Source organism: Peromyscus maniculatus, chromosome 22, assembly GCF_049852395.1.
Source record: "Peromyscus maniculatus bairdii isolate BWxNUB_F1_BW_parent chromosome 22, HU_Pman_BW_mat_3.1, whole genome shotgun sequence".
Lineage (NCBI taxonomy): Eukaryota > Metazoa > Chordata > Mammalia > Rodentia > Cricetidae > Peromyscus > Peromyscus maniculatus.
The window spans coordinates 47,623,420-47,638,255 of record NC_134873.1 but is presented as its reverse complement, the minus strand read 5'-3'; the positions used below and the strand labels follow the sequence as shown (position 1 = coordinate 47,638,255).

Here is a 14,836-nt window from a genome sequence, read left to right as displayed (position 1 = left end):
ATGAGTTATTTCAGAGATTTGTCTCAAGACAAAAATCCACACTTGAGAGTGAGCAGAGAAGCTGTGCAATGATTTTATAGGAAACAGGATCGTAGGCTTAACATTAAACAAGCACACCTCTGGGCTCACCGTTTAGTAAGTTAGCCTGTTGATAGATTCAAGCACTTTCCCCTGTTTTGAACAGTAAGTTGTATGCCTCAAGCAGTATAGAACAAATGTCTTCCTGATTACTATTAGCTAACTCAAAAGCCTAAGAGAATTTTCTAGAAACTAGTTCCTTTCCTTTATAGAGACATTAGATTTTAAGATTTATCTTTAACATTGCTAATGTGAAATACACTTGGAACTGAGGAGTTGTCAGTTGTGGCACTAAGGTTGTAAACAAAACGGGTCTGTCAGCATTTTGTCGATTTTATGGTTCGTAATCATTTTCTTTTCCTAGGATTACCAGACTTGGCTTGACCTCAGAGAATTTGAAACTCGCATTGGAGAACGTTACATTACCCACGAAAGTGATGACGCTCGCTGGGAAATCCACGCGTACACACACAACCTCGAATACCCAAAGCATTTCATTATGGCCCCCAATCCAGATGATATGGAAGAAGATCCTTAATGATCAGCGAGCGGACTTCAGTACGGAAGGGTTTCATTTCATGACCAGATACTCTGCTGCCTAACTGTTGCTCTCTGCAGGCTGTCATGGTGAGGAGGCAGAGTCATAAGGGACTAGAACAACTTGGTGGCACCAATACTGTAGCTCATAACAAGTAGGTACATGAAGGGAAACTGAGTAATAAAATCACACAAGAAAATCAGAATGAAACTTGTTAGAAATTTTTGTAGCCTAAGCAATAACTGGTTCTGTAATTTTTTTTAATCCTCACATTAGGACAATGTGAATTAGCACTTAATTTATCTCTCCTTTGCTGTCGTTACATCATTTGTTTTAAAAGCCTATGACTGTCTAGTTCTTGTTTATAAGGTTGATTACTCATCAGGTTTGTGTTAGGCGGTGACTCTGAGGCTAACAATATATGGTCTGCTGTAAGGACTTCTAATATCTGTCTACTGTTGGAGGCATTGATCCTTCCTGGAGCTCTATAAATGGATCCTGGTGGGGGCTGTATCTTTAAACCTGGTCTGTATGACATAAAAGTTGTCACCTTTTCTCTGTTGCAGTAGCCACTGGGATAATTGGACAGTTGGTGTGACAAAAGTGGGTAGAGCTGGTCACCACTCAGCTCTGCCGCTCAACACACATATATGTTCTCAGTTGACACCATTGTGATGGAGGTTGTATGCCAGCAGTCAATGGGCACAGCTCTGCAGCTGATCCTCACATGGAGTTGAATACTTAGAGACAAAACTAAATACAGACTCAAAGGAGAGCTGGTACAGGGTCAGTAAATGTCGCTATACAGCGAGCAGTATCTTTTCCCTTAGCCTTTGGGTGGGGCCTCCAAATATCTAGAAGTTTTAAATTGGCATTTTACTTTGAGCAGTTTGGGGAGGTGGTTTGAAGTCAGACATCACTGGGGTGGAACCATAGTACCTGTACAGCAGATGAAGGAAAAGTAAGCATTTCTTACACTTCAGCTCCCGCAACCAGCTTTTTATAGTAGTTCTTAATATAGGTTCAATATCCCTAACCTGTACACCAGAAAGGTTTCAGCTTTCCAGACACTGAAAGATCTGCACCCTCCACTGGTTGAGCATCCCTAATTATAAATCTGAAATCCTCCAAAATCTAGAAACTTTGGGGTTCTGAGGCACTTTGAGATTTTCACATTAGTGATGTTCCAATCTGTGCTTTGCCCAAAGAAAAGGGTCCAGGACCATCCTCTTGCAGGAAATACAGTAGCGTTTGTCTCTTCATCCTCACTGGTCACCAAGAATAGGGTTTTTGTTGTTGTTCCTTTTCTGTGCTGAGAGCAAAGATTTGGAGTCAGAGAACCTGGGTGTGAGTCTTAGCTTCTTAGTGTTTAGATCTGCTGGGCTGGGCAGGAGACAGTTTGTCTAAGCATTTAGTTTCCCAGTCTGTAAATGGAGAACATAAATTGCTGCCTCTGCCTTCCTCGGTGTGGCCATGAAGATGGGCATGTGTGAAGGTCTCTGACAGTCTGGAACTCGGTGTTGTCAGTTACACTGAGTCTGAGGTGGCGAAGGAGAACGGTCTTGTGTGTGAGTAGGACCAAGACTGAGAGTGCCTTTGCGGATGAGAAAGCAGCCTCGGAATCTACCGAAAATTAAAAACATCCTTGAAGAAACAGAGACATTACAGGCTGCCTGTGTTGTAAGTCTTTATGCTTTAAACTGTCCTCACAGTAGCCAAGCCACATGACTACATACATGTAAGGAAGTTGAGGCACAAGGTTGGCTGCTAAAAGTTCATAGAGTTTGAATATGGATTTGAACCCAGGCCTATGTCCCCAGTCCCTTTTACCTGTCCCAGCCATTGATGATGTACTGTACATCTGTGAGTATCTCCAGGAGACTTTGCACATATCTCGGTAATTGTTCTTATCCAGCAGTTGTGAAGAGTAATTTTAAGGAACTATGAATGGATTGTCCCTGTGATAGGTGGTGATTTCACTCCGTTTCTGGAAGGTCTGCTTGACCAGCATGTACAAGATGGAACAATCTCATGTCACTCTGCATCCCACTGTGGCTTTACTGTGTGAGGTGAAAGCTTCCTGGAGTGACTGTTGGGTTGCTGTCCTGCTATAATCAGGCTTTACAAGCCGTGAGATTAATTGCACTCTGTTTTTGTTGAAGGCCTGTGCTGTCTAAAGAGAGAGACTGTCAGATAGTCTGGCGTTGAGTAACTACTCTACTGTGTAACCTGCATAACCTTTGTCTTTGTCTTAAAGCCAAGTTGTTTGCATAAAAAATAACTGTTTCTTAGAAACATGTGATAATTTTCAAAGTAGTGTATAATGACACTGTTTAGTACATTTTATATTTTTTGTTACATCCCACTTTTTGTAAATATTCTTAAAACTTGATAATAAAATGTATTTCTATATCACTATACTTTCCTATGTGAAAACCTTAGCTAGTCTCTAGTACAAGTTTCCCAAGAGAGTTTTATTGGCTTGCAATATTTTCCCTGGGCCCGGGTAATAGGACAGTTTTGTAAATAGAGCCAACGCTGCATGAACACTGATTGTGTTTAACCACCCCCACACACACACAAAGAAAACCTCTCAAAAAGTCATTTCAATTGCATACTGCATTTGAGAGAATTATCTAGAGGGTTCATTTATTGGAATGCAGGTGTGAAGAATAATGATAATTCAACTTTTTTCAGTGACTACTCCAGATATTCAACTATTGCAACTACCAGAAGACTTGGAAAAATTAAATGTCTAATATAGAAAATAAATTTCTAGAATTTTATGAGATAGAAGAAGTAGAGATAGAACTCTTCCCTCTTAATTATAAAAACTAAAAACAATTGTGTATTTGGGAGGAGCCAACTGTGGGTATTTTCATCTTACAAATGTTTTAGTCTAGTCCTTGAAAACAAAAAACAAAACAGTGGCTGTAGGAATGGAATTAAATTGAACAGAGCAGTTAGGAATAATGGCCTAAGGCTGCACAGCACCTGAACACTAGGACATCGGGCTGGGGAGAGGGCTTGGAAGGTGAGCGCCTGCTGCACAAACAGAGGGCCTCAGATTGGATCCCGGCGCGCGCGCACACACACACACACACACAGCCAGGCACCACAGCGTGCCGGGAACCCCAGCAAGACATTGCCAGGGAAGGGCAGAGACAAGAAAGCTTTGGCCAAATTAAAGAGCAATGATTTCAGAGAGAGAGATGCTGTCTGCCTCAGAAACTAAGGTGGGGAGCCACGGAAGAAAAGACACCGTCTGTCAACCTCCACGTGTACATACATGCAATGCCCAAAATGTGAGTACGGGGTAGGTGCTGTAGCCAAAATGTGCATATCCCACACACACGAATTAAATGAAGCCCCAGTCATTCTTTCCTTTATAGACTTAAGATACAGAGTGTTCTCAGTTGAGCTGCAGGAATAAAAACAAGTGACACACCACCCTGCCAGTGAATCTCCAGTCCAGTTCAACCATGAGGTCAGAACGGCCAACACTGTTTCCTCTGACCTCAGAGGGTTGTGTTGCTGGTAAATACTTCCCAAGACAACCTATTTACAGTAGTAATATAAAAGTTCTATGGACCCAACTGGTGACAGCGTATTACGGAACTGAAATTTGTCTTCAGCAGAATGAACTCGGCTTAGGAAATTATCCCTGGCTGCTCTGTATTGTTCTCAACTCTCATTTCGGTACAAGTCAGATTGTTGCAGAGGTTTTTTGTTTTGTTTTTTTTTTAAAAAAAACTATGGTTTTTATTACTTCTTTACAATTTTAGAATGAATCTTTACTTAAATCCACAGAAGCATGTGTAAACCTTCTGATCCCTGCTTCCAGATTGGGGAATTCACTGCTGATTCCCTGCCCAGCTGTTCAGTCCTTCATCTTTTCTCGGCCTGTGCACACCGAGAACAGAAAACTAAAAGTCATACTGGCATATTCATTTAACTGTCTCCTTCAGCAAAATCAGAATCATAACTGTAGAAACTCACGTCTGACTTCTATTTACTAAACCTTGGAGATTCTTCTATCAGAGTATACGGCTTTTCCCTTTTTTAAAAATAATATGCAGAGCTGATGACTCAGATCCCTGGAAATAGCCATTTACCGTATTTGCAGTTTCCAACAAACCAACCAGTGCTCATGTGTTTTTAAAAAGTAAATAGAGGCCGGGTGATGGTGGCTCACGCCTTTAATCCCAGCACTCGGGAGGCAGAGGCAGGCAGATCTCTGTGAGTTCAAGGCCAGCCTGGGCTACAGAATGAGTTCCAGGAAAGGCACAAAGCTACACAGAGAAACCGTCTCGAAGGAAAAAAAAAAGTAAATAGAAATACAACAACTAGCTTGACTAAAGGAAACTTGATATCACAATAAACTACCTCACTAGGTTAAAAACAATTATACCAAGAGTTAGTTACATATAGCCTTGAACATCCAACTATTTTGATTGTATTTTATATAAAAGGCTATGTTTATTGACTGCAAAGAGACAGTTTGAACACTGTCATTACCTTCAATATACAAAATGAGTTTCTTTTATTTTGATTTTTAAAGCACACTGAAGAATAAACAGTCCAAGCTGAAATATCACTGCCAAACAAGGTCATCAAACCCAGCTACAGATGATGCAGGGGTCTTTGACTGACAGGCATTCCTTTCTTGACCTGCACCATGAAGTCTCTGATGAGGTAGCAAGGCAAAGAAGTTGAATCTCTCTCCCATCTTCTGAGGGTTCATTAACATGTCATACCCCTGAAGTAACTGCCGCTTCGTGGATGGCTCGTCTGCTTTATCTAAAAGAACCTGAAGGGGGAAAGGTCTTTAAGGAAAGTCACTGGAAGAAAGAAATCCCCGAGGAAGCACTAACAGTGACTTTAGTGACCCAGTACAGCAGTGCCCCAAAGGTGATCACAGGGTTATAACTAGGTTGCTATGGCCCAAACGTATACATCTGCATCTTCAGCAGATACCCTGGGTGATTTGCCCCGTAAGAACATTTAAGTATCCTCGGAAGAGGAGTTACAAAATTCATACCCATGAACATGGTTTTCTTGGGAGCCTCAACCTCATATAGAAACTTAACAAGCTGTGCCACATCCCAGCTCTTACCCCTGCAAAGACTGCACCAGGGCCTGCTACTACAACAGCATTAAGTCAGCAGAGGTTCTTTAAATAATTCTTTAAATGAAGATATTTAATGGTAGTGAGATAAACCATTACCTTTAGCCGGACATCAATGCCCATGTTTTTTAAAAACGTTCGCTGCTCTACTGGACCCAGAGAGGCTACTTTTCCTTGTACCATTCTGCGCAGGTAACTGAAGTCCACATCAGCTGTCAGATCTGCTGTTCCAGGAGCAGTTAAGACATCATGAAGCTGGTGTCCACAAAACCCCTTGAATATGAAAAATAGTTTTGTCTATCTTAGTTAATATTATCGAGATTAAAGAAAGGATATGATACAAATATATTGTTTACATTGTCAATGTTAAAAATAAAAGTATGGCCTAAATCTGTGATTTAAACTCTAGGCAATTACATCCTTTCTCCAAACAAGGTGATACATGAAAAACTCAACAGAAAATACAAAGTTGGAATCCTGAAGACGTTACCTTTAACTTAAAGCTATTTAACATTCCCATTAATACTGTGGCAAGTTCCAGCAACCAGAACCTAGGTAGTAGTTTACAATACTTACCTGTCAATCACAGTGTCAAAACCCTGAGAATATGGGAGTGTGCTCCATCCAGGCCTGCTCTACTATAATCCTGGAAGAAGGCTAGAGAGTATCATTTTTAATATGTTCTCCTAGCTAAGAATTCTTAACAATAATGAAGTCAGAAATGAAGAACCACTGATCTAGAAAATGAGTAATAGCCTTTAGTTAAATATATTTCTATTAAAGAATATTCAACATATTTCAACATACTGTCATATTTAAAGAACATTTAGAAAGAATGTTTGGAAAGGGTGAAGGATGATACCTGAGAAGAAAAAGATGTTAAAAGAGTTTGATCGCAATGACTAGGTTAAATGTGCAAAGTAACTTTTGCTTTCTTTCTTTTCTTTTCTTTTTTTTTATGAAGGCGGAGCTGAAACATTAACATGAAGAAAATCTTTCCCAAAATGTGTGTTATTCCAAAGTTTCCTAGGCTCTATGCATATTTAGGCTTTTCACTTAAGGAAGAATGGCTGTAAGATTCAGAATTATGAGTAATGATAACAACATCATTCACACTAATTCTAAAATGAATACAACAAAGTTAGACACCATAAAAACCAAGCTAGGACAGCTCCTCGGTGAACTGCAGATCTAGCAATGAAGTTCTGATAAAGCACGCCCCTGTGATACGTACTCTGAAGGTGTCTGTCTTTGTCCCATCGTGACCGTAGTCGGCAATCAGAGCAGCACCTCCGCTTGATGCAATGCGTTGAGAAAGTTCCTGTATAATAACCCCAGCGTCGGGACACACTTCCACATGGTCCCTTCTTTCATCGTGCTGGTGAGGGAATCACAGGACATCACTTGAAAGAACTGCTGCTTCCTTAAGAGTCTTTCACATTTCTACAAGTTGAACATTTCTTAGTTATAATGAATTTGATGTGAATGTGGTCTAGACAGTGTCTCAGATGGCATCCCTCGCATTGTACAGAACATGGTTCTTTCGTGCTGGACAATTTGTTTGTAGAGACTTCAATATTATATATGTGTGTGTGTGTGTGTGTGTGTGTGTGTGTGTGTGTGTGTGTGTGTGTATTTTAAAAATATTTATTCATTTATTTTTTATTTGTATCGGTGTTTTGCCTGTGTGTGTATGCCTGTGTAAGGGTGTCAGGAACTGTAGTTACAGACAGTTGTGAGCCACCATGTGGGTGCTGGGAATTGAACCCAGTTCCTCTGGAAGAGCAGCCAGTGCTCTTAACCTCTGAGCCATCTCTCCAGCCCCAATATTTTATATCTTTTAAAAGGCATAAGTACTCTGAACCTCCCTTATGGTCAAGTGCTTTTATTATAAAAGCACTTTCCTATATTAATATGTGAAAACATAGCTCACTGGGTTGTATGCATAAGGAAATGCCACCTAACATTAACAGGGACTCAAAAGATACGGTCAAAAGATATCGGTCAGAAGAATCTGATTAAATCAGATTCAGCCCTGCGTTGCCCTGTGAAGGCAGAAAGCATAGCCAGTGGTGTCCTGCATCTACAAGCATCAGCTTATGAACTAGTGATGATCTGTGAAATTTTATCATCTTCACCATGGAAACCCACCATCATTTACTCCCTCCTGATACCCTGAAAACAGTAATGACCCACGGTGATGTCTCTGCCTATGATGGGGCAGGCACAAGAGATGTCACAGACTTAGTGTAGGGTTACACCTCCTACTGCTCAATGGGAAATGAGATTTTTGTCTGGTTTCTGATAAGACATACTCTGGGTCTATAGTGCGGATTCAGTAAAATAACAAACGTTCAGCCCTAATGATATTAGAGAAACCAATGTAGCTACGAAAATCACAAAGCCAGCCTCTTCAGACATCTGCCAGCAAGCCTCAGGTAACCCCGCTGATACCCATACCACCTCAGACTGATCTTCAGGGCAGGTGGCATCCCATGGCCCCATTCAAATGAAAGGGAGTCCCAACCCTCTCTGGAGAATGCTAGTCAAGTCAAGAACTGAATAGCAAGAAACTACAGGGTGACTTCAGGGAGGAGGTGGCACTTTGGTAGCTTATAAATATGTTTGTCATTCAGGCAGAATTACATAGAATATGAAAAACTGCTCACAAGTATTTAGTCTGATGTTACAACTTAAGAGTTTGTGAAAAAAACAAATGAGTAGGTATGTTTTTAAAAACTTGTTTTTAAAACTTTAGGCAATTCTTAAGAGCTGGAAAGTAAAAACATTTTTCTGGGGTAGAGAAGAGGGAATAAAAAGGTACTGTGAAGCTCAGATATTCTTGAGAAGAATGTGCTATTTGGGGACCTTTAAAGAGCCCTGGGGCCAAAGGGATGGCTAAGCAGTTAAGAGCACTGGTTGTTCTTCCAGAGGACCTCGGTTTGATTCCCAGCACCCACATGGCAGCTAACAACCATCTATAGTTCCCATTCGGTGGGAACCAACACCCTCATACAGATATGCAGGAGAAACACCATATAGAAAATAAATGTATTTAAAAAGTTGTGCACAGTCCAAAGATAGAAAGCTCTGGGAACTTTCTGGGAATTCTCCAGAGAGGGTTGGACTCCTTTCATTTGAATGGGGCCATGGGATGCCACCTGTCGTGAAGATCAGTCTGAGGTGGTATGGGTATCAGCAGCATTCCTTAGGGACAACAGAAAGCAGCAGTTAATCTGTCCACAGTGTGGGATCTAAGGTGGGTCTGGGTTCACATGTGACCGAATCGCTGTGCTCTTGCCCAGGGATGACAGTAAAATGTTCCCAATGAGAACACACAGAGCAAACCATGATGCTCAGTGAGTCAGCTGTTAGTATACCACCCTGCCTTCAGATAGGGAATCTTCTCTATAAGGTGATCACATGGCATCATTTATTATCAGAGGCACCTGGCTGAGTAAATGACTTTAGCCCACCCTCCTGATTCTAGGTCTGGACTGCCACTGTGACAGGTAGGACAAAGCATTCACATGCCACCAGCACTGCCACTGAGAAAAAGCTAAAACGACAGCTAAGGAAACAGGCTAGAGCACTCCGCAGCGACCAAAGGAAAACTCAGATCCATACTTGTATGAAGGCTTCTGCTGGCGTCGCACAAGGCGCCAAGACGAACCTCAGTTTATCAGAAACTTGGGGGTCGATATCAACAAGCACTTCTCTCCATCCTTGTGGTGTTTTCTAGCAGAACACAAAAAAAAACAAGTGTTTGCAAGCTCTTAAAGCGTGATGTTCTAAAGAAGCCGTGACAAATAAGAGCTGTAGAAGAAAGTAAGCTGGACTGGAAGGCAAACAGTGTGAGCAAGTGAGTGGGCGATCTGTGACAAAGGACTACATTGCGTGCGGCTTACTCTTAGCCTTAGAAGTTGCCATAGGTGGAGCTGAAAGACTGGCCCAAATACATCCTCAGGACACAGCCATCCACCACTGTATGCTCTCTTGTGTCTTCATCCCAAAACTAAGAAGTCATAGTCATTTTCCCAGGAGAATAAAGATTCTGGATCGTATTTCATCTTTGGTTCTCAATCATTCGTATTTATGACAATCCCACATAATACTAACTTGAGCAAGCAGTGGGTGAGCACTATCAGTTCACTAGTTCACAGCTCTGGTTAATCAGAAACGTGACTTTCCCATCAATACCTGAAATTTATGCACGGGAAGAACATCCAAAAACTCGTGTGCGAGATAAAAGCTGTATCCTATTTTAAAATAAAAGAAAAAGTTAGTGATTCAGCAGTTCAAAACAATTCTATCGAACAGTAGCCATAAAAAAAGAAAGTACCCAATTCTTCAGCTCCGGAACCTGGGATGCTCCCATTCTATCCTTTCTATGGCAGTGGTTCTCACCTTTTCTAATACTGCGACCCTTTAATCCAGTTCCTCATGTTGTGGTGACCTCCAGCCATAACACTGTTTTCTTTGCTCCTTCATAACTGTCATTTTGCTACTGTTATAAATCATGATGTAAATATCTTGATATGCAGGATTTCTGATATATGACCCCTGTGAAATGGTTGTTCAACCCTTAAGGGGTTGAACCACAGCACTATGGACAGCATTCAAAGGAACAATTACTCCTCAGTTTCCACATAATGCCATGAGAACGGAAATGCCCCGTGACCAGCTAACTCTTCATCACTACATTCCTAAAAAAACAATGCGACTCAAATGTGTTAGCTGGAAAGGAATGTGAACTTCATGTGAGAAAGCTAAGGCCAGAAACAGCTTTGGGTGCCTTGCTGGAGATCTCACCTCCACACTGTCAAGGACTCTAGACTAGCACAGGGCCTTTCACCCCCACACCTTGCTTGCTTTGGGGCAAGTGAAGGTTTTTCAAGAGACTGATAACCAAACCCATCTACTATCTCCTTCTTCAGCCCATGCCGCCTCGGGCCACTTCATCAGTACTACCCTAGCTGAAGGGAAACACTGTTCAGAGATTGACAGTTTGGGGTTTTGTTTGGTTTGCTTTCTATAAGAGGAAATGAAGTACACTGCTCTGTAATGTTCAGCAATCTTCTAGTATAATGTTCTTGGCTAGAAATGGAAAAGTCAGCTATTCCCTTCCAGGGAGGGACTTGGAAGCAATAACTAACTGTTAAACTGCATTAGAAGGTCGGTCAGCTGTCACGGCTGTGAGGAGTTCTGAGCAACGTTCTGCCGTGAGTCAATGTAAAGCTATACCTTTAGGAACATCCTTCAGATCTCGGTACCAGGAGACGGGGATCCCAGACTTAGTGACACCTTTCATGTACACCAGGGATTCGGCATCTCTCTCCACAGGGAGCTTCTCCTCAGTCAGTGCCTGTGCTTGAATCTCACTTAATTTCTGGCTCACCTCTACTAGGTGTATTGAAATGTCACAGGTTTTTAGCATGGACCCAAGCTGACTGAACACCTACAACAACAAAAGAACACTGTGTTACTGTTACTGTCCTATCGCTGTGGCAATAGCCAAGACAACTCAGAAAAGGAAGTGTTAACTCGGGGCTTGATTACGGAGGATAAGTCCATGACTGTGGTGCAGATCACGGCAGCAGGCAGGCAGACATGATGCTGGAGCGGTGGCTTACATCTTATCCACGAGTTGGAGGCAGAGAGTGAGACTGGACCTGGTGTGGGCTTTGGAAACTCAAATCCACCGCCAGGTGACACACCTGCTCTACCAAGGCCACCTCTGAATCTTCCAAAACCGTTCTACCAACTAGTGACCAAGCATTCAAATACATGAGCCTCTGGGGGCCAAACGCACCACACCCCGGCTAACACAATGTGACAAGTAGACAGGTTTCTGACTCCTCACCACAACCATTTAATCATATCACAAGTGCATTCACTTTTAGAGACTTAACCCTGACCCCAGTCATTCTCCAGTAACATTAGAGTTAGTAAACATCATTTATACACAAAATAAACTGTACAACATGACTTCCTAATAATAATTCACTATTGAAAATAAAAAGATTGGGCAGCCACACAATGTTTCAGATCAATTTTTTTTTTAAATGTCCCAAGGAAATAAAATGTCTGGGACATGATGAAACTGTGTCCTCAGAAACAAATTAAATGGCACTTGACTGACCCGGGGATTAAAACACATTTTCAATTTTCCCTTCGCTACACAACCGTCTTTTACTGTTGTGAATGTAGAGGGAAAAAAGAAAACACACGCATCTTACACATCTTTTAGCAACTCAATGGCAAAAGCATAAATGACATCACCCAAGCATTTTATATTTTCAGCCTGTACATCACCCCTCCATTTTTTAAGCTTACAGACAATAATAAGGAATGAACCATTACATTACTCTGACACTTTATTTTAGCTGACAAATACAAGATTTAGAAAGGAGGACTGCAGGGCTGGAGAGATGGCTCAGTGGTTAAGAGCACTGGCTGCTTTTCCTGAGGTCCTGAGTTCAATTCCCAGCAACCACATGGTGGCTCACAACCATCTGTAATGAGATCTGGTGCCCTCTTCTGGCCTGCAGGCATACATGCAGAGAGAACACTGTATACATAATAAATAAATCTAAAAAAAAAAAGAAAGGAGGACTGCAAACCTAGAAGATCAGTGACGTTTGCAAACTCAGTCAAAAACAGAACGATTAACCTACATGACTTAGAGACAATCTTTTATTACCTACCCTCAAAATATCTCCAGTGAGGGTCCCCCGACCTGGACCCAGTTCCACCAGCTGGAAAGCTGGACTTTTTCCAGAGGTCATCCATTCACTAACGAACCATATCCCTAGTAGCTACGACAAGAAAAAAAACATGAAAGCATTATAGACTAAAACTCTATGTGAATACATACTATATACCAAAAAGCAAAACATTTACAAAAAATTCTATATGTGTTATTAGACAGGCATAGATATATACAGACAGACAGACAGACAGACAGACAGACAGACACACACACACACACACACACACACACACACACACACACACACACACAACACTATGGCAGACTCGCATAGCTCATGCTCTCAGGTGTTTATGGCATTCATTCCTTTTACAGACGACATGTTGGGTATTACCTCCCCAAAGATTTGACTTATTTCGGGTGAAGTAATGAAGTCTCCTTTTTCCCCTAGCATATCATGATGCACGTAATATCCCTGAGAAAAAAAAGAGGAAATGGAAAAGATTAATTTTCAAATAAGGCTTTCAAAGCAACTCCTCCAAGATGTTATGTAACACACACAGTGACATAACTATTTACCAAGGAAGTTCTCTCTTCTGAAATAACCAAAAGAAAGACAGAGTCTTTACCCAAATTTTACATGGTAGTAGGCATTTCGCAAATCTCACAGAAAAACACTTACTCCTCAAGTAGAAGGGCTGGAACCATGCAATGTTCATCTCTACATCCCTGCCCTCTGCCCACACCCACAGTCCAACATAGAAGGACTCGAATCACCCCAGCCTCCTCTCCCAAGTTAGCCTTGCCTGTTGGTGATACTGTTTTTGTTGTTGTTGTTTGGTGTTTTTTTTTTTCTTCGAGACAGGGTTTCTCTGTGTAGCTTTGGCGCCTTTCCTGGAACTCACTCTGTAGCCCAGGCTAGCCTGGAACTCACAGAGATCCGCCTGCCTCTGCCTCCTGAGGACTGGGATTAAAGGCGTGTGCCACCACCTCCTAGAATTACTGTTTCTTAACCATGTGCAACTTACATAAATATGTTCTGTATGAAAAATCCGTCTGCATGTGTGCGACAAATCTATCCAATTACATGCCAGTGGCTTACTTATGTACTTTTTATATGATAAATGTATCTCGATAAAAAGATGGGTTTTCTTTTGTTTCATCGGCCTTGCTTGTCTACTCCCATGCCCATGCGAAGTCTCCCTTTCTTCCCTTTTTAGTTCTCTCCCTGGCATCCTTATCAGTTCAATCTACCCAAATGCCATCTTCACTGACCTCTCTCACCTAAGACTTCCAACCCAAAACTCCACCCAGTGCTTTTTTTTTTTTTTAATGTATCTATCATTACTTTGATTAGAAGGCTTAATCATTTGGGGAGAAGACCATGCATTACTATCTTCATATCCCAAGTTTGACCATAACGCTTAACTTTAACAAGAAAGACTCAATGTCTCTCAATCAAAGCTTCTTACAGCCAGGCAGGTGGAGATCACCAAGATTCCCAGCACTCAGGAGAGAAAACAGAAAGACCCTGCAAGTTCAAGGCCAACCTCCTATACACAGAGTTGCCTTCCAGCAGGGAAATGCACAACCCAGTTAGAAAACAATCTTCCCTTTAACTCACGAAATTCCAACTACAGTCGGCCACACCTAAACACCACAGAAATTTGCCCTGACCTCTTTATTGGCACTGCCCTTGAATCAACGCGGCCTGATAACTGACAGATTAAACTACATCCCAAGGACTTCGGAGAGCCGCTCATCGTCTGCGGGCTCCGGGACCTTCGGGCTCCTCTGTGTACACACCCTTCGAGGCTCGCGCTCCCCTGTGTTTACCTTGGCTGGGTTGGTCAAAACCTCCTTCATGTACTCGGCCACGGTGATGGGACCTGTGGACTTTATTTTATACATCAGATGCCTCAGCATCGGCGTCACCCGGTTGCTTTCCGCCGGCTCATTCCCGGAGCTGAAGCACTTCCCTCTCCAAAGACAGGGGATGCCTGAAAAGCACCGGGAAGCGCCCGCCTTAGAAATCTCCGTTTCCTTGACGCGCGCAAGCCTGCCAGAGCTTGCAAGGAAAGCACAGCCTTGCTTGCTCCTCACTTAACTTCGCCCCAGGGTCAGAGAACCCGATGCACGGAGCCCACGACTGCCACACGGCCAAGCCTCTCCGGGGGACCGGCTTCCAACTCCAGCCCCCAGGAAACAACCAAGGAAGCAAGCAGTCTCCATGGAAACAGGGTTCTGCGGCGGCGGCGGCGAGGACTCTTACCCGCACGGGCCACTCCACGTCTCACCAAAGCATTCATTCCCAATCACGTCGGGGCCAGGCTCCGCCCTGGAGGGGGCGGGGAGGAAGGGTATTTCCGGACACGCCCCC

General features: G+C 42.5%; 2 protein-coding genes across 4 annotated transcripts in view; one reads left to right on the top strand and one right to left on the bottom strand.

Moving 5' to 3' along the window:
- Nucleotides 1-3,031, top strand: part of Prkd3 (protein kinase D3) — a 72,798-nt gene extending 69,767 nt beyond the window's left edge. For all 3 annotated transcript variants that reach the window (XM_076559604.1, XM_076559602.1, XM_076559603.1), the window contains one exon: nucleotides 443-3,031. In XM_076559604.1, coding sequence (XP_076415719.1) covers nucleotides 443-616 — 174 coding nt within the window. In that variant the 3' untranslated portion in view covers nucleotides 617-3,031. The remainder of the gene's footprint in view (nucleotides 1-442) is intronic.
- A 2,033-nt stretch (nucleotides 3,032-5,064) lies between these two features.
- Ndufaf7 (NADH:ubiquinone oxidoreductase complex assembly factor 7) lies at nucleotides 5,065-14,823 on the bottom strand. The gene is made up of 10 exons (XM_006988337.4): nucleotides 14,729-14,823; nucleotides 14,293-14,456; nucleotides 12,851-12,931; nucleotides 12,452-12,562; nucleotides 10,989-11,202; nucleotides 9,945-10,003; nucleotides 9,372-9,482; nucleotides 6,979-7,122; nucleotides 5,844-6,017; nucleotides 5,065-5,426 (listed from the first exon to the last, which is right to left on the bottom strand). Exons 1-10 carry the CDS (start codon nucleotides 14,763-14,765, stop codon nucleotides 5,211-5,213), a joined length of 1,311 nt encoding a protein of 436 aa, XP_006988399.1. The 5' UTR covers nucleotides 14,766-14,823; the 3' UTR covers nucleotides 5,065-5,210.
- Between the last annotated feature and the right edge of the window lie 13 nt (nucleotides 14,824-14,836).